Source organism: Vigna angularis, chromosome 1 (assembly GCF_016808095.1).
Source record: "Vigna angularis cultivar LongXiaoDou No.4 chromosome 1, ASM1680809v1, whole genome shotgun sequence".
Lineage (NCBI taxonomy): Eukaryota > Viridiplantae > Streptophyta > Magnoliopsida > Fabales > Fabaceae > Vigna > Vigna angularis.
Window position 1 is genome coordinate 52,057,929 of NC_068970.1, and position 27,517 is coordinate 52,085,445.

At 30.3% G+C, this 27,517-nt stretch overlaps 1 protein-coding gene across 1 annotated transcript; it reads right to left on the reverse strand.

The window, feature by feature from the left end:
- Positions 1–18,015: 18,015 nt before the first annotated feature.
- LOC108334172 (transcription factor MYB102) lies at positions 18,016–19,720 on the reverse strand. Its single transcript, XM_017569868.2, has 3 exons — positions 19,487–19,720; positions 19,224–19,353; positions 18,016–19,113 (listed from the first exon to the last, which is right to left on the reverse strand). The coding sequence occupies exons 1-3, from the start codon at positions 19,617–19,619 to the stop codon at positions 18,264–18,266; spliced, it is 1,113 nt and encodes a 370-aa protein (XP_017425357.1). The 5' UTR covers positions 19,620–19,720; the 3' UTR covers positions 18,016–18,263.
- Positions 19,721–27,517: the final 7,797 nt, after the last annotated feature.

Sequence of the window (27,517 nt, forward strand, 5' to 3'; positions counted from 1 at the left end):
ATTTGAAGCGGAATGATATATTTAGAGTGAGAAGAAATTAAAGTTTCAAATTTTTCAGTAGTTTTAAATGCTAGTAGATTGATCTGATTGCAAAGTAATACTCCTGGTATGCTGCTTAATAGAACTATGGTGCTTGATCAATTAGTTTAAAAATGCTTAAGATTTTGGTTCTTCAGTTCTGTGTGTTTAAGACAGATACATTTGGAGATTACGATTGAAGTGTGAGATCAATTTGGTGTAGTTCTGTTCATATCTTTGGTTGGTCAGTTCTTTCATATGGGGAAATAATATGGGCTTTTCAGAATCTTTTACAAGGCAATTTCTTTCTGCATAATTTTAACTTGCAATCTGCTAAACTTTTTTAATTTCAAATTGTGCAGGTTAGAATATTTTGTAATTCAGAATGTAATTTTTAATTGGTATTCCAAAATATATGTATCAACACTCAATTTTGTCTGGGCAAGTAAATAAATAAAAAAAAATAAGAGAATAATAATTAATGATGGGTAAAAAGGATAAAATAATTAGTATAATACTAGATACAATATTTTTGAAATGTTAGTTTAATATGGTAATAATTTGAATTAATATTATGTTAGTAATTATAAACAATAATTAAAATAGTATATTAATATAATTTGCTGCGTCAATTGTTTTTAAAGAGGAAAATATGATTTTAAAAATGGATAATTTTTTTGACAATAATTATAATTAATGTCTTGAAAATTATTTGATTTCTTTTTCTTGGAGTCAAGACATTTTCTTTTCTATTTTGTTCGTTGTTAATTAATTCACAATTAAGGGCAAGATTATCATAATATTAAAATGTGTGTATATAAATATGCATACTATCATGAAAAAGGGGAGGATAGAAAAGAAAGGGGGAGAAAGACTCTGAAATAATAGAGAAAGAAAGAAAGAGAGTATAGAAAAAGGTTTAATGCTTCAATAGGTCCCTATTTTCGCCCAGAATCTTAAATAGGTCCCTTTCTTTTTCGGCGTCTCAATTGAGTCTTTATTTTTGTAAAATTGAAATAAATAGGGTCTTTCCGTCAAATTAAAATGACGCCGTTAAAAAGGGTATGTTGACAGTGTAGTTTTTTTATTAAGTAGCATTAAAAACGTGATTAAATTATATTTTTTTAATTTTTGAATTAAAAAATAAAGCAAATAGAGTGGAAACTGATGTTTAAGTAAGGGCATAGTTGAAAATTAAACCTAAAATTAAATGTTAGATCTTCTCTGCAATTGAAATCCAAATCTAAATGAATCTGGGGAAAGTTGAGCTTTAGGGTTCGTGGGAGAAAACAAAAAATTTTCTGTTCGTGGTGTGGACTACAGGGATGGCGAAGATTTTTCTGTTGTAGCCCGATTTCAAGGTTTTTCTGGGTAGTGCGATTCTGGGTTCTCTGTTTGCAGGTTGTGCGAAGGAGCAAGCTTCCATGGTTGTGCAAGATTGATGACGGGGGTGCGGCGTCCATGGAGTATGGATGAGAACGAAGGCAGCGACGCTTTGGTGAAGAGGCTTGCAGTGGAGGTTCAACGACGATTTGGGATTGTTCTGTGGAAGAAACGCGATCTGCAATGACAACATTAATCGCAGCGTGAGGCTTCGTGATGGTGCGTGTTGGAACAATCGGTACCGGTATAGAGTTGCACAGCGGAATAAAATATTTAGAAAGCGTGTTACGGTCACAAATCAAGTTATGATGGTCCGTTTTAGAAAATCAGTTTTCTTAGAGAAAATTTAACAAACACTTGATGTGCATAAAACAGTAATGAGTGTAAGGAATAGAAAAGTTGACACAATGGATTTTTATCCTGGTTCGATTCAAAAGAATCTACGTCCAGTTGTTAATCACTATAAAAAGTGATTAACGATTTCACTAAAAATTAGTTTCAACAAAATACAATTAAGAGTGAATAAAAACAGAAATATAAAACCTTCCTTCGACCAACGAAATGGAAGCAAGCAATCTACACTTTCCTTCTACTCTAGAACAGTGCAGAACAGTTCTTCCTTCGACCAACGAACCGGAAGAACAGTACCGTTGCCAACTCGAAGAGAATAACTCCGACCTTTGACTCACAAAGCGAGAGCTTCTCCTTTTCACGAGACTTGACAGTGCAATGAACTAGCTTATGGAACTTCCTCAGATAACACTGTATTCTCACAAGCTCAGTTATTTTCTTAGAGTTTTGGAAGAACCTTATATAGCCAACTATTCTGAATTCGCAAAGATAAATTATAACTGCCACTGATAATCGATTATCAAAAGTGATAATCGATTATTTGTGTCCGTTATGGGGTTTTCAAAAAAGTGATAATCGATTATTCTGAGCAATAATCGATTATTCCAGAGACTTTAACAGAATTAAATGAAACAGTGATAATCGATTATTCTGTGTAATAATCGATTATTTGTGCAAGCAACTCTCTTCTAAACTAGCTCGTGATAATCGATCATTCCTCTTGATAATCGATTATTTGTGCAATGATTCACTAAATACGAAAACTTCTAAGAGTTTTTTACATCATTACATTTTATCCTATACATTTGTTTCTACAAAATGCGTTTAACAAAGATGCATTTAGAGTCTTCAATTCTTCAGCTTTTATCATCATCAAAATTTCACAGTAGCTTCAAGAGACCAATGCTCCTCATTGGTAACAGTGCGAACTGCAGCGACGCGAGGAAGATGGTGAGGACGAAGGAGAAGGTGGCGGTGCGATGGTGGTCTTTCGCGGCGACACATGGGATTGATGGTTGTGGCGCGGCATAGCTGACGCTTGAGGGAGAAGATGCTTTGATAGTTGGTGGCCTTGCGGCGGCGTGTGCGTGGTGGCTTCGAATGGAAACACCGTCATTGATGGCGTGATGAAGACCATCAAGATGCTTGCGCGTGGAAGATGGGTGTTGGCCTGATGCGATGGTGCGGCGGCAAGGTGGTTGCTGGTGGTGCGGCGGTGGCTGACAGCGCCCTAGGGTTTGGTTTGGGAATTAGGGTTTCAGATTGTTAGAGAAGATGATGATGTGTCAAAGTGGTGATGTGGTAGCATGTTATTGGTTGAAATGTTTTTTCTCCATAAAATGTTTTTTTCTTTTTTAATTTTATGTTCACGGATGTGTTGCTGGACTGTTGAATTTCACAATGTAAATGAGAATGAGGCTTTCAACACTTAATTTTAGGTTTAATTTCTAACTTTGCCCTTACTTAAACATCAGTTTTTACTTTGTATGCTTTATTTTTTAATTCAAAAATTAAAAAAATATAATTCAATCACGTTTTTAATGCCACGTAATAAAAACCTACACTGTCAGCATACTCTTCTTAACGACATCATTTCAATTTGACGGAAAGGTCCTATTTGATTCAATTTTACAAAAATAAGGACTCAATTGAGATGTCGAAAAAGAAAGGGACCTATTTGAAATTCTCAGTGAAAATAGGGACCTATTGAGACATTAAACCTATAGAAAAAAAATACCTTCTCACACATAAGGGTTCTGTCAAAGACAACCACCAAGGAAGTACTAAGGGAATATCAAAAGCTAAAAGGGTATATTACCTCTACACCCTTATTTTTGTTTTTTTATTGTATTTGGAAGTTTTTCCTAAAACGTATTATTTTTTCACTACACACAAATAATTTTTTTTTAAATCATAATTTTTTTTAAAAGTACTCGTCGGCCTATGGCCGGTTTCATTCCTTTTTTTTCCACCATTTTTCAAAATAAAAGATTTTCTTCAAAATAAAAAAAACGATGTCAATCCCAATCGAGTTCACTTTTCAAAAATCCAAAATAATCCATAATAATTTTCAAACAAACTCACAAACATTTTTCTAGATAAAGAACTACGTGATCCCTGATTGTCTATCATAGATGGATATACTTAGGAGCAAGGTCAATCCTCGTCGGGTTCATAAAACAAAAAATATTTTTTTGGTAATTAAATATTTTGAGAAAACCACGTCAACTTTCTACATTTAATTAAAGGTACTGTTTCTAGGCAAGCGTGGTAGGGTGCTAATACCTTCCTTACTCGTAACCGATTCCCGAACTTAAAATCTAGTTTTCACAGACCATGTCTTATTTTATAGTTTTTCATAGTAAATTATGGTAGCGACTCCCAAAATCTTTTCTCAAACCCGTTTGTTTTCGGTTCACCGTCTCGTCGCGATCCAGGTTGCGACAGATGGCTACTCCACTGGAGACGCTAGAGAATTAGGCTTTCTTAATTAAATGTGCAAAATTCATGTGGTTTTTCTTTATTTTATTCTATTTTATTTTTTCCCCTTTATTTATTATATATGATTATCTTTATTTATTTTGGTAATTTATTTATATTCGATTTTATTATTATTTTTACTTTGCATATCATGAGTGGGACCCTATACCCGGGTCTGAGTGTAACATAGAATTAGAGGGGTTGTGTAGCGGTGTCACGTCTGGACTATTTCTAGTTTGGCTATCGTGAGAACCTTAGCCAGTGTCTGTTCTCTTGACATGCAATTTCACACCTAGTTGCGTTTCAACTGTTGTGGAAAAGTTGTGAAAAGGTCCATAGCTCTAGTGGCCTTTATTTTAGGTTTAGGAAGTCATCCTTGTGAGATTGCATATACAATGCTTAGACCTTAAAACATTGGACCTACCTTAAAAACATAAAACATGTTGTCTTTTAATCATTATTTGACATAGACATCTTCATACATCATATGCGTTAGCAACATTTTCATCATTTTTCGTTCATTTTCTTTATACATAACAATAAATGTGTCATGTTTTTATTTAAATAAAAAAAACAAGAACAAAAATGTCATGCTTTAATGAATAAATAAATAAGGCAAAATAAACACTTTCTAGTCAAATGAACTAATTAAACTTTCATTTTTTTAAGCATGTATGACATGAAATCGCGAAAATAGTTTTCTTCTTCATCATTTTCCATCATCCATTTTATCCATAAAAAAAAGCAATTTACAAGGGGCACTATTTTAGAGTGATCGCAAACAATCTTTTTAGCAAAAAAATAAAAAGATTAAAAAAAATTGGAAATGAATAAAAAAACGAAAAAAAAAACAGGGTCAACTTATCTAAGTTAAGATTTTCAAAAATAAGGTGGTCATAATTTAATGTGTAGACATGTTTCTTCATCAAAAAAATTATCATTCTTTGTAACCTATTTTGAGTCTTAAAAATAAAAAAAAATGTTTTTGAATAAGTCAAGTTTACATCATGTTATTTAAGAAAGAATTGTTTTTTGAAAAAAATGAATCAAAATGTCAAAACACAAGGAAAAAATGAAAATGACAAACTTAATTTTCATTCACTGTAACAAGAACTTTTTTTAAGCCCATTGGGCCCAGTTGATAGTTTTCTTCAAATTCAATTTCTTGAAAAAAACAAACGAATACGATAAGAGGAAAATATAAAAAAATATTTCTCAAAAAGTTTTATCATTTTCATTTCGCCAAAAAAAACAGAGAAAGGGAAATCATTACATTTTGAGTAATTTATTATCATACGTTTTAGCGACCAAATATTTTAAATAACCAATAGCATTTTCTGTTGATACATGTGTGTGTGCATTGCTTGAAAACACCCATTTTCCAGACTTCCCAAAAAGAAAAGAGATTGACTCTAACAAACACTAACGCTACCATATACTAGAGCATATTTGTCTTGCCAAAGTTATTTTCGCTTGTGTTATTTGAAAACTCCCTAACTAGCCATGCAAAAGAAAATCAAATCATTTGGGGGAATCCTTTTTCTGTAAGTCCTTTCCATACCCGTTCCCTATCCTGAACAAAACCCATGCCTAAAAAATGGGGCAGCTTTGACATTCATGGATCCATTTCTTCATACTTATTTTACCAAACACCAATATCTTTTTGGTGCGTCGTATTTCATATTGATATTGACATATTACATCTCCTTTGAAGGGTATACGAGGAATGACACGCCAACGTGGCTATCCTAGTGTCCTTTAAATCCTTTTAAATATTTACCGCTTTTAACTTTCCTATGAATTCAAGCATGCACATACCAATGTTTTAAAAGAAAATGTCAAGCATTGTTTTGAATATCCGACTTCAGAATTTTTGACATCCATTGTTTTTTTTTAAAAAAAAAATGAAAGACACATGAATTTAATGATTTCAAAGAAACAAAATTAACTCCGCAAAAATAAGGTAATAAAAAAGTTAATCAATTTTTTTAAAAAAAAAAATCAAAAAACCTAGTTGCATAGTATTGCATCATAACCTTTGTATCTGCATAAATAACTATCATATATATATCTTTGTCAATAAGATACTTTATGAATGGTTATCAAACCTCTTTCATTCAAAAATAAAAAAAGATCAACATACATCTAGGTTTTTCATTATAGGTCCATACATTCATGCATTCAGCATCATTCATGCATCATCATAAGGACCAAAAAAAAAACATAACACATCATGCATCGCCAACTCCAACGAAAATTCATGAATTCGATGGAAATCATTTCAAAAAAAGTACATCAGTGAAAAAGTTCAGAGTTTTCAAAAAAAATTGGGTGGATGAGAATCTCACGCGAATTCCCACCCATATATCAATACATCAAGCACGCATTACCATAGCGTAAAAATGCAGGAAGTACTAAAAGTCAAAAAGTCAAAAAGTAAAAAAAAAAAACAGCGGGACTTCCACGACATCCTTACAGGACTCGAACAAATTCTGAAGCTATGGAAGTTTGGGAAGAGGATCGTGAAGTTGTAAAGGCTAATATTTAGCCAACTAAAGGATCAAATCGGTCAAACCTTGGAAGCTTTGAAAGCCATGAAGGTTGCAAGAGAGACTTCATTTGTAAAGGCCGAGGATAAGGCTCATTCTCTAGCACATAACGTTATGGGCACACAATTCATGTTTCCAATGTATGGTTTGCCACCAGGTTACACGCCACCCATTGGAGATCACTCAGAGACAGAGTACACTTCTTTGGCATTTCCCATAACCAATAGCGTACTAGAGCTCAAGAGCCTATCCACACGATAGAGACGAAGGTGAATGAAATATCCAAGTCTCCTCATACAGTTGTTGCACATGATGTTTCGACTAAGGCCATCATGCACACAGACAAAGAGGAAGTGAAAAGTAAACTTGAAGTGTTGGAAGACAGGCTGAAAACCATAGAGGGGTCTGAAAGTTATGGGTTTGGTGATGTGGCGAGGTTGAGCCTAACCCTAGGTGTGATAATCCCACATAAGTTTAAGGTGTCAGAATTCGAGAAATACAAGGGTAGCACATGCCCTAAAAACCAATTAACCATGTATATGGAATGCTTATCCATTTCTTTCAAGATATGCTTATGCTCATGACGAAAATTTGCTTATCCATTTCTTTCAAGATAGTTTGGTTGAATCATCATTGAGTTGGTATACGCATATGGAATTCTCTCATATTTGTTCTTGGGCAGATTTGGCGGATGCCTTTTTAAGGCAGTATAAATACCACATTAACGTCGCGCCAAACAGGTTACAATTGCACCACATGGGAAAGAAAAATGAGGAGTCTTTTAAGGAGTATGCGCAACTATAGAGAGAATTGGCAGCACAGGTGGAGTCACCTCTATACAACAAGGAGATGGTTGCAATGTTTGTGAGCACACTACAACCACCTTTTCATGAACATATGATCGAAAGTGTGACTCTCAATTTCGTTGGTATCATATTCATAAATCGAAAGAATCGAGATTGGGCTGAAGAATGGGAAAATTACATCTTCGGCCACTATTCCAAAAAATTCGTTTTAATCCGGAAAAAGAGAAGGAAAAGGGGACTGCATGCAACATCAACAATACCCATATGGGGAGGTCATGCGCCCACTCATGACTATCACTAAAGCCTAGTTTTCATCCTGGCACCAAAGCCTAGTTTTCATTCTGGCACAAAAAAAAACAGTTTTCATCCTGGCACTAAAGCCCAGTTTTCATCCTGGCACCCAAGCCCAATTTTCATCCTGGCACCAAAGCCCAGATTTCATTCTGGCACCAAAGAATTCGAAAAAAAAAAGCCCAGTTTTCATCCTGGCACCAAAACCCAGTTTTCATCATGGCACCCAAGCCCAGTTTTCATCCTGAGACCAAAGCCTAGTTTTCATTATGGCACCAAAGAATTAAAAAAAAAAAACACAGTTTTCATCCTAGCACCAAAGCCCAGTTTTCATTCTGGCACCAAAGCCAAGTTTTCATCCTGGCACTAATGAATTAAAAAAAAAAAACAAAAAAATTATGAGGTTCGTGCGCCTCTCCATCAAGTATTACGAGGTTCGTGCGCCTCTATCAAGTATTACGAGGTTCGTGCGCCTCACCATCAAATTTTACGAGGTTTGTGCGCCTCACCATCAAGTTATACGAGGTTCGTGCGCCTCACCATCAAGTTTTACGAGATTCGTGCACCTCACCATCAAATTTTAAGAGGTTTGTGCGCCTCACCATCAAGTATTACGAGGTTCGTGCGTCTCTCCATCAAATTTTACGAGGTTCGTGCGCTTCACCATCAAATTATACGAGGTTCGTGCGCCTCACCATCAAGTATTACGAGGTTCGTGCGCCTCACCATCAAGTATTACGAGGTTGGTGCACCTCTCCATCAAATTTTACGAGGTTTGTGCGCCTCTCCATCAAATTTTACGAGGTTTGTGCGTCTCACCATCCACTATTACGAGGTTCGGGTGCCTCTCCTGTAAATTTTTCGAGGTTCTTGCGCCTCTCAAAAAAAAAAGTTTCAATTCAAGAGGTTCATACACCTCTCCAACAAAGTTCATAGGGTATGACACACCCTCCACAGGCGTCATGACTCTTCAGCAAAGTCCACAAAGTTGCTACACTTTCTACCAAGTACGCTTCGAGGTAATCTTTTTCCTTCTCTTTAGACCCGAAGGAAATTAGTGTCTTTATCTTTATTTAGCCTTTACTATGACAACACCAAAACTCTAAAGTTCATGTTATCTAGAAAAATCTAAATAAAGAGGAGCAGCTGTCAACACCCAATTTCGTCCAAGTAAGTAAATAAAAAAAAATAAAAAAAATAAGAGAATAATAATTAATGGTGGGTAAAAAGGATAAAATAATAATTATAATACTAGACACTATTTTTGAAATGTTAGTTTAATATGGTAATAATTTGAATCAATATTATGCTAATAATTATAAACAATAATTAAAATAGTATATTAACATAATTTGTTGTGTCAGTTGCTTTTAAAGAGGAAAATATGATTTTAAAAATGGACAATTTTTTTGACAATAATTATAATTAATGTCTTGAATATTATTTGATTTCTTTTTCTTGGAGCCAAGACATTTTCTTTCCCTATTTTGTTCGTTGCCAATTAATTCACAATTAAGGGTAAGATTACCATAATATTAAAATGTGTGTATATAAATACGCACACTATCATGGAAAAGGGGAGGATAGAAAAGAAAGGGGGAGAAAGACTCTGAAATAATAGAGAAAGAAAGAAAGAGAGTATAGAAAAAAAAATACCTTCTCACACACAAGGGTTCTGTCAAAGACAACCACCAAGGAAGCACTAAGGGAATATCAAAAGCTAAAAAGGTATGTTACTTCTACACCCTTATTTTTCTCTTTTTATTGTACTTGGAAGTTTTTTCTAAAAGGTATTATTTTTTCACTACACACAAATAATGTTGCTACACTTTAAATCATAGTTTTTTTTTCTATAAGTACTCGTCGGCCTATGGCCAGTTTCATTCCTTTTTTTTCCCACCATTTTTCAAATAAAAGATTTTCTTCAAAATAAAAAAAAACGATGTCAATCCGAATTGAGTTCACTTTTCAAAAATCCAAAATAATCCATAATAATTTTCAAACAAACTCACAAACCTTTTTCTAAATAAAGAACTACGTGATCCGTGATTGTCCATCATTGATGGATATACGTAGGAGCAAGGTCAATTCCTTTCGGTTTCATAAAACAAAAAGTATTTTTTTGGTTTCTTGTTAGTTTCTTTATATTATTATTTTTTAGGGAAAATTAAATATTTTGAAAAAACCACGTCAACTTTCTACATTTAATTAAAGGTACTGCTTTTAGGCAGGCGTAGTAGAGTGCTAATACCTTCCTTACTCGTAACCGATTCCCGAACCTAAAATCTAGTTTTCGCAGACCATGTCTTATTTTATGGTTTTCCATAGTTTTTTCATAATAAATTATGGTGGCGACTCCCAAAATTTTTTCTCAAACCCGTTTGTTTTCGGTTCGTCGTCCCGTCGTGATACCGATTGTGACAATATGATTAGAAATGCACAATTCAGAAAAAAAAGTATTATATTCCAGATTACATAATTGCAATTCATTTATATTTCAGATTATGTAATTTAAAATATATATTTTATTTTGTATTTTGAAATATACATTTCAAAATACAAAAATATTATTTATAGTCAGGTTGAAATTGTGGAGGTGCAGGAAGAAATGGATTATACGTGTAGAACAGGCCTAGAGCCCGCCAACCATTTTGTCAAACTGGATTTACTTTGTATTATGATACTTTTGTCGATCATATCACTATTTTATTCCTAATATCATATGAAGAACATCAATGCATATGTAGAGAACCAGTGTGTTGTATGATGGGTAAATCGGAATTAAAAAACTAGAAGAATCTAAAATGGATTATTGTGTTGGCTCTGACTTCAATTTTTTGGAGTTCCATATTAGTTGCTAAGTCATAAACCTTAAAATCCTACGAATGTTGTATTGGAGTTGAATCAAGCACGAAAATCCATCAATTTTCAAAAGTAAATTTAATTTAATTTAATTAATATTCATTGCATCATCTAGCTTCAATACTGCATAACAGAAATATTAAAAATAAAGAATAATTAATTTAATACTAGATACTTGTTAAGATCAAAACTTTATCTTAAAAAATAATTTAGCCATATGCCGTTCTTGAGTCGTCACGTCATAAAAACTTACCCTTCTTTGGATCCGTTTGGTTAAACTTTTTTTAATAAAGTAATAATTACGTCTGGATGAACTTATTAACAATAATTGTTTTTCACAAAAAAATAGGCTAAGTTAAAGAAATAAAAAAACAATTTTAATTAAAGAGAAGTACCTTTTTTTTTTACTGTAAACAAACACAGCTTAACTGTTGTTTGTATGAGAATCATTTAAAAATAAAACACTTCTTAACAATATTTATTTTTTTACATAAACAAAGAGACCCTTTATCGTATTATCTTTTGAATGAATGAGCATTTTGTTTTTCAAAATAAAAATTGGTACAGTTCAATAGTCATGCAATTAGTATAAGTTTATAACTGTGTATTTGTTTTGAGACAAAAAGTGTCAATTGAAGGAACATGGAAATAGGTGGTAGGGGGTAGCTGTAGTTGTTAAATTGACCAAATGGTGCGACATTAGCAGTTATCGAAGTCATTTTGGACGTAATAATTTAGACTTGTGCATGTTTTACCTCACTTTTGTTTTAAGTGTGAGAATATGATAAGGATAGAATTGGTGCTACAGAGTGTAGGTAACAGGTGTACTTTTTTTAAGACCACAAGTTTAGTTGCACGCAATCTTTTAACTAATCAAAACAAGTTTACCACTCAATCACTTCATTAAACTAATTATTGGACTCATCCAACTATACTCCACAATGTCGCATTTCTAATCACTGGATTACGACAACCCTCCTTCTTCAAATCAATTTCATTTTGATAAATCCGCCGAAAGTTTAAGTGTATTTTTATGGACTACTCTCACTTCTTTTTGTGGCGGATTGAATATTCATCTTTGAACTTATAGACCACTTTGATTTCTCATATTTTCAACATAAATATATTTTTCTTAAATTATATTTAATCTTATATCACTTAAAAATAAAATAAATTTATAATATATAAATCAATGTAAAACTTATTTTTTAATTGTGTAATTTATTTAAAGCATATGCAAATGCCAAATTGCAGCATGAAAGGGAGCACATTCTTGAATTGGAATCTCAGTTGTATAAAAATTATGATGAGTTGAATAGTTTGTTTTTGTAAAGTGATGATTATTACTATCACTTTCAGCCTATTATGAAACCTAGAGGAGTGTTCCTATGTGTTGATGCTTGCTAGCCGTTTTGTCTGAAGTATTCCAACAGGAAAAAGGCACTAAATTATGCATAATGCCACCATTCTTTCTTTCTTTCTCTCTGTAATATGACTTTGGTATCAATGATCATCTTATCCACCCAGACCATGTTTAAGTGCGTATTAGGTGATCCTTTTAATTCTTTATAATGCAAATTTTGACCATTGAAATTTGGTGTTTGATCTCTTTTTAGTTTGTTTTCAACCTGGTGGTAGGTTAATTATTCCCAAAAGCTACAACAAGTCTTTTACTTTGGACTTTGGATCTCTGCAAATTGAGTTAGAATATTTTTAAGCATATTGTTTGAATTTTTCTCCTCGATGTGTAGTGGGGCATTAGTTTAGTGAGTGTGAGTCTGTCATTGATATTAGTATAATATACAATACTTTTCTATGCAAATTAATGTCTACAGTGTCTTTCTTTGAAATATCAGTTGACATTCAAAATTATTGAAACTCAAAGAATCAAGCTTTCCCGCGGACGAATTCCCCCATTTCTGACTTTCTTACACATGAAAATACAGAAATAAAAACATTACAAATTCAAGTTTTATAAAGGTATACTCATTCCAAAAGCTTAGGTTTTGCCTTTTATACAAATTTTGAACTTTTAATCATGTGTTATCCAAATGTAACCATGCTAAGACATTTGAAGTGGATGAAATCATTTTGGGTGTTCACACTTCCTGATGTTATCAAGGTTTTGGGGAATACAATATCTAATCACATAAAGATTTAACAATACCTTTTATCCAAAAATTTATTGGATCTAAAGAGAAGAAGTTCACTATAGAACTACGATATCAATGAGATTTGAGTCTAATCCCATAAAGAATTGACATCACTATCTACTGAAAACTCAACTATACTTTCTCATTTTTATCTAATGTGGAACTTAAACTCATACTTGAAACTCTAACAAAATTATGAGTCTTCACTTTTATATAGTATTCTAATTTTTTTTATTTTTATCTAATGTGTAACATAAACTTATACTTGAAATTCTAGCAACTAGATCAATTTATAATATATAAATAGACGTAAATCATATAAAACAATTTTATATGATTGAATTAGTCTTAAAGTTTTATTAAACCTTTTTATTTTTTTAAGAAAATTACACATTGTTTTTGAATATATGGTGACCTGAAGATGTCATCTGAAAACAGCTCAAGTAAAGAAAAGAAAACATGGAGTGGTGATTAGAAGAGAAGGAAGTAACATGGGAGGAACTTCAACAAAGACATAAACCCACTTTTGAGTTTGTTTTCTGAACCAGCTTTTTCTTTGGACGGTCGAGAAAGAAAGCGATAGAAGGTCACGTAAATTTCACAAACCCTCTTCTTTCTCTGTTTCTTCATTTCTATTTGGTCGGTGGGTGGTCACCACCAGCATATGCCCTTGTCTTACGTAAATTATTATACAAATTCTATTGTATTTTGATTAATGACACATTTTATCATTTAAATTTTACATTTTACTTGTTTCAGTTTAAAAAATAAATATAAATGAATTTAATACTTTAGGAAAACATACATAGCGAGAATGAAATTTTAAGATTTTAAATTAGGTAAAAATATCATTTTATATTTAAAATATTGTTTATTTTAGAATATGGAATTTTGTGAATGATACGAAATTATTGAATAAGAAGAAATAACTTGTGAAATATTATACCGTTTGATAATAGTGTTGGAATGTAGTAATATTTCCTCTGTTTAATGAGTAATGTGGTTTGCTTATGGGACAAGTTGAGAAAGCCCAAATGGCATAGTAGAAGTTTCAACGATGAATAGAAGGTATACACGCAAAAATGACGAAGAGCTTACATGCAGAGGCTTGGTGACCTGCGGAATCGGTAACCCAGCCCAACCACAATGAGAACCTTCTAATCCTTTTGGTGACTCCTTGCAATTTAATGCCAACCATATATCTTCAAAATTTGTGGCTCAACGTATGTTTGACCAAAATATGTTCCATTATCAGATATTAATATATTACTTAGATTTAAGACTTTACTTCTACAAAATGTTATCAAATATATTTTTAATCAGATTTATTACATCTATAATATCATTTATTATCATTATTTTCACGTATAACAATTTATTACATCTATTATGATTTTTTATTGCTTGTATTTTCTTTTTATATTCAAGCATATTTTACTTCTGTAAAAACAATTTTGTTTTCATACTTTCAATTCAAAATTTCTACGTAAGTTTTCTTTCTCTTGCATTTTATCAAACACTCACATCTATTAAGTTAAGTTGACCTTAATGTTATTTATTTTTAATATTTTTAATTAAGCTTTCAACGCTTAATTTTTTTCATTAATTAGATGATATTATTATTATATTACACTGTCATCTTGCTTATTTTTCTTGCTAAGATATTTGAAGTTCAATAAACAAATAAAAATTACTTTATATTATTGCAACGTATTTTTGTATATTAATTATAGAACCTCATATTTCTTAATAAGTAGAGTAAAGTAAAAAGATAATGTAACAAAGTAACAATCATATCATCTAATTATTAAAAATAATAAATAAAACTCAATTAAAAGAAATAAAAGTTTTAAATATTCACTATACTAATAAAATTTCAATTAATTATAACGGATTTTGATCTTAATTTTATATATATATGTATATATGTATATTCTTTATTACATTACGTCATACTTAAAATCGTATTGTGATCAATGTGGAATTGGTAACTTAGTAAATAAGAATAATCATTTTCTTATCATTTTCACAAAAAATATAATAAATAAAAATATGAAATAAAATTGAAAATATCACATATATGAAAATTTCAAACTTAAATTATTTTGATAGTCTTCGTGTGAAGGAAACAGATCGAGAGAGAGAAGAAGATGCTGAGTTCCAGACAATAAATAAAGTTGCACATTATTTCAGCTACGAATAGTGAATTGAGTAAAAGGTTCAAAAAGGGTAGGCAACGATACATGGTTATGTTAGAATTTTTAAACTTTAGTTTTCAAATAAAATATAAAAATTATATTTGATTTGATTAAATTCTAATTTGTCATAAAATTTGAACTAACTAATGTTAGTTTGATTTGTGTAATTTATATTACTATAAAAATTGTAAACAAAAAATTTATAAAATTTTATTAAATATTTTATTATAGAAAATTGTAAAATAGATATATCTTATGAAATCTTTAATATTTCTATAGAACTCATTAGATATGATGACGTATAGTTTGACATTTCGCACATCTTAAAATACATTTATCATTTATCAACTTATGAATTGTTTTATATAATTATTATATATAATCTAAATTTTATTTTATACAGATAAATAAATTATATAATCATATCAGTAAAAATTATATTCTAAAATCGTTATAATAATTTGATAAGTACAATATAATTTTATACTATAAAATAACAATTACAACATAAATTTATATATGTTTGGTTTTGTTAATTACCTCTGCATATTGATATGATGTAAACAAATTTAATTTTGATATTTTTATTTAAGTGAAAAAATAGGGTTAATGAGCTATTTCACTTACAAGTGATTTTCTCTTCTTTTGATTAAGATTTTTAATTCAATCGATATTCTTGGTGAGACATTAGTCTTTTTACGCATTGTTTCTCACTCAAGATTTTATTATTTGTATGACATACTTGTTATATGATTACATGTATAAATAAAACGGAAATGTATTCTTAAGTTGATCTTGGCAATGTTTGATATATAAAAACATGATTGTTGAGCTTAGAAATAGTTAAAATATTTGAATGTTATAGTGATGGACAGAGAAAGAAAATAAAGTTGAATAATTTGTAATCGATTATTTTTTGGGTAATTTTCTGAATAGATATAAATTTGAATAGCGTTGTGTGACATAAACGTGTTATAGGTTGATAGTCAAAAGAAAGGAAAAATGTTGGAAAAATGAGATGCAGGGTCGGTCCTGTTGAAGTAGAACACGCAGACCAGCCAAACATATGTCGACACTACTTCTTGTTTACTTAAGCTGTCCTGTTTCTACTGTATTATTTCCATGGAACACATGACAGCCAAATAAAATATAAACGTGCTTTTTATTATATTCTTTAGTTAAATACCCATTTTCAACCAACGATTTTCTTTCAAATTAAAAGATTGAATATAAACATTCTTACTTAAATGTCCTTATTAATAATGAATAGATTATATTTTATTTAAAAATAAAAGGGACGACGTACGTGAGAGTGGATAATAAGAGTGTCCGGTTGCTCAAGGTACCAAACCGGTTCCTTTCCGTATTATTGAGCCCACGTGTCCCACTGCTGACGCAATTAATAGTATCTCGTATGTTCCCATTCAAGTCCAACCTTCCTAAAAAAAACAATAGAAAAAAGAGCACAAGATGCATGCCATGATTTTCAATGAAAAAGCAATTGATGCTTGTGTGGTGGGCCACGTACGCAAGTGTTTCCGTCAAAACCCCCATACGAAATCATACTTTATCACTGCTTTATTCGTTGTCACTACGTGAGAAGACAGCTACCTCTTACACGTGTCAGTGACAGCTGTCCGCCTCTCTCCTGCTCCGCCGTCTCTCTCCGCTCCTTTCGTCACCATCTTCAACCTATCAAACCCCAAACCTTCCTTCAAATCCGCCTAATCTCCGTTCACAATATATATTTTTGAGATATATAATTATATATTACTTTTTATTTATCATCTAAAGTTTAAATGTAAAAACTAACAAATACGGTAGTTTTTCTTCATCTCAACGGTCATTGTCATTTCCATCTTACCTCTTTCACATTTACTTCAAATATAAATACATGAATATAAATCAGTGAAAATTGATTGAAAAATAATCATATAATTGACAAAAAAAAAGTTATATTAATTTGTGTACTATATGATTCTCCGATCCGGACTGACTATCTATACAATCAAAAACATTAAGATGATCATATATAAGAGATTAAGTGACTCTATCATACATATCAAATCATGAATATTAGTTTAGAATAAAACATGATTAACCCCAATTGAATCATGATTAAACCGTCAGTAGTCCAAAACTCATTCTAAAATTTTATAAATATATATTTAAAATAAAAAGATAGATTGCATTTATTATTCACTAATTGATGAACTAGTGGAACATTATTAACTTACAAATAATCTCCAAATTGGATCAAATCATTTTAGAGGATGAATAATAACAAAGACAAGCCTTAGACACAACTTAGAAAACATATAACTTCAACCTTGTAATCGAAACAATTTAAATCTTAAAAAGTACAGATAAATATAAAAAAAAATCTTTTAATTAGAAAGGAGATGAGAAATTTTAATTATATGAATTTTTACACAGTCATCTAATATGAATCAACCAACACCTTCACAATTTTTTTTAGTAAATAAAAAGGAATTATCTTTTAGTAAATATCATGGAATAAACATTTTTTATGATTACAAACAAATTTTATATTGTTAATAAATTTTACTACCAATTAAATTGATAGATTTTTTATATTTCATAATTTATTAAAAATATCAATTCATCGATGATTTATACCAATAAATTTTGACCTCCAATCATTTTAATTTTTTTATAGTGTTATTTCAACTTAATCAATCATATAGTGTTAAGAATGTAAACATGTAAATATTAAAAAAAAATGCTGTATATATATAATACCTTATGTGGCTTGAAAAAGATTGATTACGTGTTGCTGCTTTCTTTTTACTAGCATATTCAGTGCATTGATTATATAATCCGATTAATAGATGCTAATATTAGGAAGAAAAGGGAAATGCACAGTAACATATCAATAATAGAAACTTTAAACAATAAATAATTGGAAGAGGATAAGGACCTTTATTATATACTGTTACTTCCTAACACATAGAAAGCCTCAAAGAAGAAAGTCAACTATCAACTATCAATACTATTAAAAACAGAGAAAATGTTACATGTATCAACACAATCCCTCGTTGCAATTATCTAGCAAGCCCAGATAAATCAATGCTAGTAGGAATTAACGAATCATTCGGTTGATTCACTTTTGTTTGACATGATTGTTTCATTCTGTGAATTCATTAACATTTATATGAACTCATTAACACCTAACATGTCTGGCATTTCAATTAATCTCAACAAGTTGCTGCTCACATAGCTTTCTATCTCATCCTCAGTACTGCTACTTCCATTGACGTACGTCGAGTTCGAATTTAACGGCGTGGGGCTTGACGAAGGCGTTGAGATAACCGAAGCAAAGCTGAAGTTCTGATTGCTGTTATGGGAATGGTTATTATAGGTTGAGGATTCGGAAGGGTCCATAAGATTTGCGTCATAATCGGAGCCATGGTAGTTATAGCTTGGTAATTGAGCAACATAGCTAGTATCGATTACGTTGCATTGTAATTCACTTGGTTGAGAATGTTGTTGGAAGGAGGAGTCATGGAAAACAGAAGGGTAAGGGTTCATATTGCATTCAAGAAACTGTTCTTGAGCGAAAGGCATTGACAAGGAAGAACAAGGGGGATTCATTGTATCGATATCGTCTGGTGTTTTACATGGTTTTTGAGCAAAGTCCTGAGTCTGTACCAGGTGTGGAATTTGGTTAATTTGTGGATCACAGAGCAAGTTGTATTCACAATTTTGTGGACAGACGTTGACGTTTTCACGATGCTGAGAAGAAAAGAGCGATGAAGCAAGCTTTAAAAGTTCAGGGTTCACCATTGTCTGTGTACCGAGGAGTCTTTGGATGTTCATGTGTGTCGGACCATAAAGGGATGAACTTAGGATGGAAGAGAGGTCCAAAAGATCAAGCCTTGGCCTATGCGTTACAGGGTCAATTCCCATCCTCAGAAGCCTTTTTCTAATGTGGGTGTTCCAGTAATTCTTGATTTCATTGTCTGTTCTTCCAGGCAAACGAGAAGCAATAGCCGACCACCTACACACAATCCAAACATACCAAGTTACAAAACCCTTCTTTCATCACTTTAATGAATAACAACATTTGACTCATGCTGACAAAAGCAACATATTAACCAAGAGACTTACTTGTTTCCGAGAATGCTATGTAGTTGTATTATGGTCTCTTCCTCTTCAAAAGTGAATCGACCACGCTTTATATCTGGTCGGAGATAGTTTGTCCATCGGAGGCGACAACTCTTGCCACACCTCTGCAACCCTATTCAGCAAGAAGAAAAAAAAGCAAAAGCAATTTATGTTAGCTCAAGTACAAAGTGTACAACAAAAGGCAAAAGGTACTTTTTCGTGCGTGTGCGTAATAATGTTAATTTTTGTTAGAAAAGATGACATACCAGCATTCTTTGGAAGTACTCTCCAATTGCCGTAGCCATGTTTCTGAATGTAATCAACGAGTTTCTGGTCTTCTTCTGTAGTCCAGGGTCCTTTCTTGAGGCCATTTTTGTCACAACAAGGTGATCTACCCATTGGTAGCTCTCTCGGTTTTGAAGTTGGCGTGATGAAGAGATGTGAGAAAATAGAGAAAGGGTTAATTGTGATGTTTTGTACGAGACTGAGAGGAACGTACTTGGCTGTTGTATAAATAGCAATTAAGGAGAAGAAGGGTAAGAAAAAGGAGAAGTCAATTGGATTTGGTGCCGGCCTCTGTTATCTCTTCTGCTACGTGTCTTCTTTTCCCATCCTTTATTAAATTTTCCTTACGTGCTTGCTGTTTATTTCTATCTTGCATTGCAAATCACAGGTTTACTGAAAAAAAAATAACATCTTTACTTTTCTGCACACGTTGAAATTTGATGTTGTTTTCATATGTGCGCTTCGTATTCGTACATTTCTGATTTACTTCTAACATTATCGAGGAGTCAAACCATCGTTTTCCGGAAAGTGTGACGCTTAGCTTTCTAGATTCATATTAGCTGTAAATCAACACATCGCAGGCCACGTACCCCCCAACAACACATGTCTTTCTTTCGGATTCCATGTTGCAGAGGAAATCTTCTTATTTACTTCTGATTTATACTTAGTTATGTAAAAATAATTCTCAAATGTATAATTACATATATATATATATGTGATTAATCTTAAGATACCAATAACTTTTTTATTAATGCTGTAGGGAATCTAATCTGTTATAAACAAGGTCTTGTGTTTGATATATGATAAACGGAAAGAAATGAGTTAACGGATCCAAAATATGTTTTAGAAATGAAAAAATTAAGTTTCATGAAAGTTATCTCGTTTTATATTTTATTAATTATAGAAGCCAAATTTAATGTTGCGATTTACATTTTCTTATATTTTTTAAGATGGAAACATTTATGCTAAAAGTCAAATCACCCAAAAAGTCAATAAATATGATTCATTTTTTTATATCTACATTTTTTTTAATTTTACCTTTCTAGTAATTTTTTTAAAAATTTAATCGTTTTTTTAAAATATAACCACTTTCTTTGAATTAAATAAAAAATATCATATATAAAATAAATAAAAATTATCTATAATCAAATTGCAAAATTTATTTATATTTATGTTTATAACTATAATTTCATTATCTTTTTAAATTATAAAAACGTTGTGTTTTCATCAGTTTCAATAAAAAAGATACCTTTAAATTGAAGTTTTATTTTAAAGCACAATTTCAATATTTACTGAAAAAAGTTAGAAATCTTAACCTTACTCTAATTTATATGAGATTAAATCGTGTACCAAACATATGAAACTAAGGTACACTAATTTATAGCAATAATTTTATGGTCTCAACGCTCATAGTTATCAGTCTCGTCCACCTCAAAGCTCAAAGCCACCATTGTCGTTGCTTAAAACCGAAGCACTGTTGGTTGAGAAATGCATGGCAACGCGACGTACAAATTCAGATGTTGCATTATTATCTCTTTTACACATTACTTATTAAATATTAGAGTAACAGAAAAAGGTATAAAAGATTGGATAAATAATTATGTAGATTAAAAGAAAAGGCCTTAAAACATGTTTTTCTCGTCCATTTTGTTGTAGTGATGATAACATAGTTGAATGAATATTTGAAGAGAACAATTTTGTCGTGTCGATCACCGCCCCTATAGAGATGTGAGTGTGTTTCAGGCGTAGTCAAAGTTGGGATTTTGTTTGTGTTTGACTGAAAGTTAAATAACACGTTTTAATTTATTTTCTGAGTTCCCAGTCTGAACTGGAACAGTGCGGGTCGGAATAGGAAGAGCATTCGACAACCCTAACCTTTTTCACCACCAAATCAATCATTTAAGAACTCCAGGTTTTCTTTTCTCAATATTTTATAACAATAATATAATTTCTTATTTTTCAAAAACTCTGTACAAAATGTAAAAACATACTTTAAAAATCAATCACGCGCGTAATTCATTGCACATGTTCTCTCGTTGTGTTATTTTCATACTCAATATTTAAGCCATTTTTTCAAATCACATTTATTCTTTTTAGTATACACCTTTCCAGTGGTAGGGTACATGACATGAATTTCAATCGAATCATGTTAAACCTTGATTTTTTTATTTATTTATATTTACTTTGAAATGATTTTAAATTATTTTTATGTCTAAAATTTGAGTAAGAGTTCTTAAACGTTAAAACAATACATATTTATTGTTTACTCCGAAAATTGATTTTTTGATCTCGCATTTGCCTGAAGTTGAACTTTTTATCTTTTTGTATAAGAGTCATCTTTTTTTCTAAATTAACAAATGAATAATCACAAATAAAATATATAATCAATTTAATATAATAAGTATTGATATATTTAAATTTTAGTATAAAACAAAAATTACAATTTTAATATAAAATTTTAATTTCCCTAATTTTGTCTAAACTCTATTAATAATTCAGGTAATTAAACACGTGAATATGCAGGTGATACACGTGACAATCACTACCTATTCAGTTATCTTCATCATTAATAGAATTCAAACAAAATTAATAAAACTTATTATTATTAAGACTATTAAACAAAAATGCAGAAAACTTATTATTACTAAGACTGTAATTATTTTTATTATAATAAAAATGAAATATGGCAATATTTATTGTACTAAACTAAATATTTTCACTAAAAATAGTATCAAAAGATATATGCAATAGAAATGAAGTGATAAGTATCACTTGTGTAAATAAAAAATAAAACTGAAATCAGAAATCAATAGACACCATTTCCTCTTGGGTCTTTGGATCCGCCATTTCACTATTTCACTACAAGAAAACATAATTACCTTCCAAATATCAATGTCAGTAATTACGATAATATTTGCACTAGTTTATTGACTCTAACATAACACAAAACTTATATTAAACATAGTCAAAATCACTTTTAAATTTTTTTAATAAATAAATATTTTGTGTTATAGTTTCAGTTTCACATAAATAGTCAGTTTAGTTGATTCTAATGCAACGCAAAAACTTAAATCTATTTTATAAAAAAATTATAAATGTAAAACTATTTTTAATTTCTTTTAATAAATATTTTAAGAATTTTTTTAATTATTACCTGATCATTACCTATAATAATCAATCCATCGATAAACTAAAATTAACAATATACTATTTTAACATATTTTACTATTTTTTTATCGACAAATATTTTCATTACTAACTTACCATCGTAGTTATTAGAGGTGTCAATTTGACCCATGACCCCAGGACTAGCCCTAACCCACTCTTGAAAAAGCCCCTTCTTAAGAAGCCCCTTAAATGGAGGCCAAAATAAAGCTCCAACCCCCAAAGCCCTCTCTCAAGGGGGTTAGGGTCAGGTTTAAAGTGGGTTTAGCCCACTAAAATTTTTTTGAAAACTAAACTTCAACATTCTTAATAGTAACTATTAAAAGTACTAAATTTTATATTCATGTAATTGATTTCTTATTTCAAATTATTAAATAAAACTAATTAATTATAGTATAATAGAATATTTAATATTCAAAATAACCACTTTTTTAAATAATTAAAAACAATTGCAAACCACACACTTAATTTTATACAACTAAATAGTATTACAAATTTATTTTACTGAAATATTATAAAAATGCTTTATTTTGTTGTCAATTTTAATTAAATTATGTCTTATGTTGCAAACACCAATTATTAGAAAATTATATATAATTAGCAATATCAAAATAACCCCAAAGAGAGATAATAACATATTAATTTGATTTAATATTTGCACTGCTTTTACAGTTCTTAAAAGGAATCACTCTTTTGTTTCCTCGACTTCTAAAATATCACTCAATCTACTTTTAATTATTTAAAATTAAAATAATTCAAAAATTTATTATCTAAATTTTTTTGATCAAAAATAGTATTAATATTTTATGCGTAAATTAAACTTATGTTTTATTTTGTTTTTTTTTCTCTGATAATCTTTTCTCAAAATCACCATAAGATATATTATAAAAAGAAAGTTAATTTCTTAAAAATTTATAAAAAAAATGAAAATTTTAAATAGACCTAAAGTACTAAAGAATGACAAATGTTATAGTGTTTCAATTCTTTAACTAACACATTAAATAATTTATTTTTAACTTTCAATTAGAACACATAACATAAATCTATGTTTATGTTTATATTTATGTTTATGACATTTAAAATGTAAACATTTTGAGTGAGTAGTACGACGAGATTGAATTCTATGGGCGAATACAACTTCAGTCTGCACAAAGTTTATGAGTTTTTTCTTTTTATTTATTATTTTTGTTATGAACATGATTTGTTGAGTATAAAATGAAAAAGAAAATCATTTATATTTAATTTCTTTTTCAATAACTTTCTAAGAAAATAAAGAAGCCTATTTTTTTTTAAATTAAGAGCTTCAATTAGAGAAAATCTTCTCTTAAATTTCAATTAGGATAATTTTAGATAAAAAGTTAATTTCTTACTTATAACTTAAAAAAAAGTGAAATTAAATATTTAAATTTCAAATTTATAAAATGATCCTTTAATTATATACTTAGAGAATCTAACTCAATAAATATTGTCATTTTGCTTTTGCTTCTTGATTTTAGAACTCTCCTCTTATAAAAATTTCAATTTATTTTCTATAGTAACTATTTTTGTAATAAATTAGAAGTTAATTATATTTTTTCTTGTATTTAAAATGAACATTTTTTCTAAAAAAAAGGCCCATGGGTTGGCCCTGACCCACAGGGCTTTTGAAGATATTTTGGCCTCGTGGGCTTTTTCTACGAGGGGCTTTTTGGCCCTGTGGATTCTTTTGGCCCCAACCCACGTGGGTTAGGGCCAAACCATGTAAGGAGGGCCAAATTGACAGGTTTAGTAGTTATAGACAACTATTCATCATCATTATTCATCAATAAATTCTACCTCTTATTACTAACGAATATTTTTGTCGAACATTATCATTTCAGTTATCAATCGACAACTAAAGTTGTCATCATAATCCATGGGTAAATTAAAATTTTTATTATTGACGAATATTTTCATTAAACATTATCATTACAATTACCAATGATCTTGTTCCATTAGTGAATTTGTCAATTTTTTGGGTGACAAATCTTCCATCCAATCAGAAAGAGTACTTTTTATATTAAGGAAGATGAGTGAAAAGAAGAGAAAGATAAAGATGAGAACAAAGAGGTGATATGGAGATGCACTAGTGACAAGGAGATACGTCGATAATGAGGGGGCATATCAGTAACCTGAATGAATGTCAATGACGAGACAATGACATAAAGATGGAAGACACCATTGGTGGTGGTTGTCGGAATCAAAGAAGGGGGTGGATAAGGATGTGGTGAATAAAGTGAGAGAAGAAAAAGGAAGACAAATAGAGAAGGAGGATCATGATGAGGATAAGTTGGAGGTGGCATGATGATAGGGAGGAGGAAGAAGATGAAAGATATAAATGAAAAATAAAAGGAAGATGAGAAGGAATAGAAGAAGACTCAATCATGTATTTTATCAAAAGATGTTATCAATAAACTAAATCTGTTGGTAATAATCAATGAATATTTACTTACGGATACTTATGGAAGGATTTTATAATCGTTGGTAATTACCAACAAATATTTATTTAAATAATTATTTGTGTTAGTGTCATCTTAGACAACACTAATAGAGTTGGCTTAATGGTGGATGCTAATATAGTGACTAAGCCGACTCTAACGCAATACATAAGGTTAATATTTTTAATAGTTATATTTATTAAAGTTTTCATTGTTAACACTACATTATATGTTATAAATTTGTGTGTTTTCGTGATAATAAATAGAAACGATATATTAGTTTTAATCTAAAGGGTCAGGTTTGAACATAAAAAATCTCCTCACTTAGAATTTTACTCTCCCATTTTCTATATAAATTTCTTCACATTGATATTCTTTATTCATATTCATAAATTTTCTCATACTCTCTCCTCCATCCACACACATCTCATCTATCCACACTTTCTCCTCATCTTTTTTATTCACACTCTTCTCCCAATCTCTTTCATTCACACTCTTCTCCTCATCTCCTTTGTTCATATTCTTTTTTTTGTCTCCTTCATTCATACTCTTCTCCTTATTTCCTTCCTTCACAATAGTTTTTTTGTTTCCTTCATTCGCACTCACCTCCTTCTTGTACAATAATTTTCTTCTTTCAATATGATTTTTTTTCTATTTTCTTCATTTGTATTTTATTTTATTGAACATGTAGGCATTGTATGAATTTTTAAGTTATTGTAATTAAATAGATTTTATTTAGTATTTACTAAATTAAATAAATTTTAAGATGAAAATGCACTATTATTGACCAAGCCAACTCTCAACTAATTTAATTAAAAAATAAATTTAAAAATTAGTAATGAGTTAGCTTATGTTTAGTCGACACTACTTAGAGTCGTCTTTCAAAAGTTGATACCAATTAACAAACTAGCATATATGGTTTTAGAGTCATATGCACGGACGATACAAATCTGACACTACGAACTAATTAGCATCGATTTTTACTTGTTCGCCAAGGTTTTTTATAAACACTAAATATCTATTTTTTTTAGTGTTTTAGTTGTTATGTTTCCGTACATCCAGCTAATCATAAACATAAAGGACTTCTTGCTCTTAATTGATGGTGGTTATATTACCAACACTGACATTATATAAGACAATATAAAAGGTGAAAAGTTACAACATTGGATACATATGTTCAAAATTTAAGTTTACATCAATTATGTACATAAATGATGTGTATTTGCTTACAGTAAGCACACCTTTTTGAAGTATGCATCACCATATTTTATCAATTATTTCATGTTTCTGATATGTATTTTATGAACGCCTAATAAACTATATTAAGAAATAATTATTTCTTGTATGTAGATAATCAATTTATTTTATAAAATGTTCAAATATTAATCAAAATTGATTATCGTATGAGATATTTGATTATATTAAGTAAACAATCATCGAGCATTTAATTGAATATTTCTAAAAATAATAGAATAGATGTTGTAGTAATGATCAAAATCTTATTTTACTTAGAATAACCAATTAAGCTAATGAGCCATATGCAATTTGACTACGTGACTTTATTTAATTGATTGTATAATGGATCATGTCGAAAGGTTTATGAAATCAATTAAATTGTAAAATATATTTATGGATGGTTAAAATTCTTTTTTTTTATTATTATTATTATTATGGGAAAGTTGTAAATCATAGACAATTTTTATCGATTAAATATGATTTGTTGGTAAATATTAATTATCGATAAAGTTATTAATGAATATTTTTGTTTGACTTACACATAGATATACATGTCAATAAATTTTAGTTATTAATAGATTTATCAATAGATGTAGCTATTTAATTTATCAACGGATATATTAATCGATAAGATTGAATATAAAATTGTTAACCTAATTACAAACAACATCATATTTATATTTTAGATTTCCTCCTCCAACAAAAAGATAAAATGTTGTCGTGATGTGGTCACTGTCCACCTTGACCCTAAAATGATCCTTTCTGTGTTTTTTGCACTGACTTTCGAGGTAGTTGTGCTTTCATTGGTAGCCATTTTACATTTCGGACAAATTTGCTATTAGGGTGAAATTCTTTAAGCTCTAGTAGAGATAAAGTTTAAGGCTTCAGTTTTGTTAAAATTGTTGAAAGATGAGTGTTAACTATATAGGAGAAGGTGGTGGTAGTTTTAACATGTTTTGGTCTTTTAGGGTTACTGGTGATCTTGTGGTTGTGGTTTTCGGTTTGTTCTTAACAAGGCACGTTGAAGACTTTATTAAGTTTAAGAGCAGAATAATCTAAACCTTTAGTGTTGGAAATGGAAAATTGATTATATGAAGTAAAAGATTGTTGCAAAAGTTTTATGCAGACTTGACTGTATTTAAAATCATTTTCATT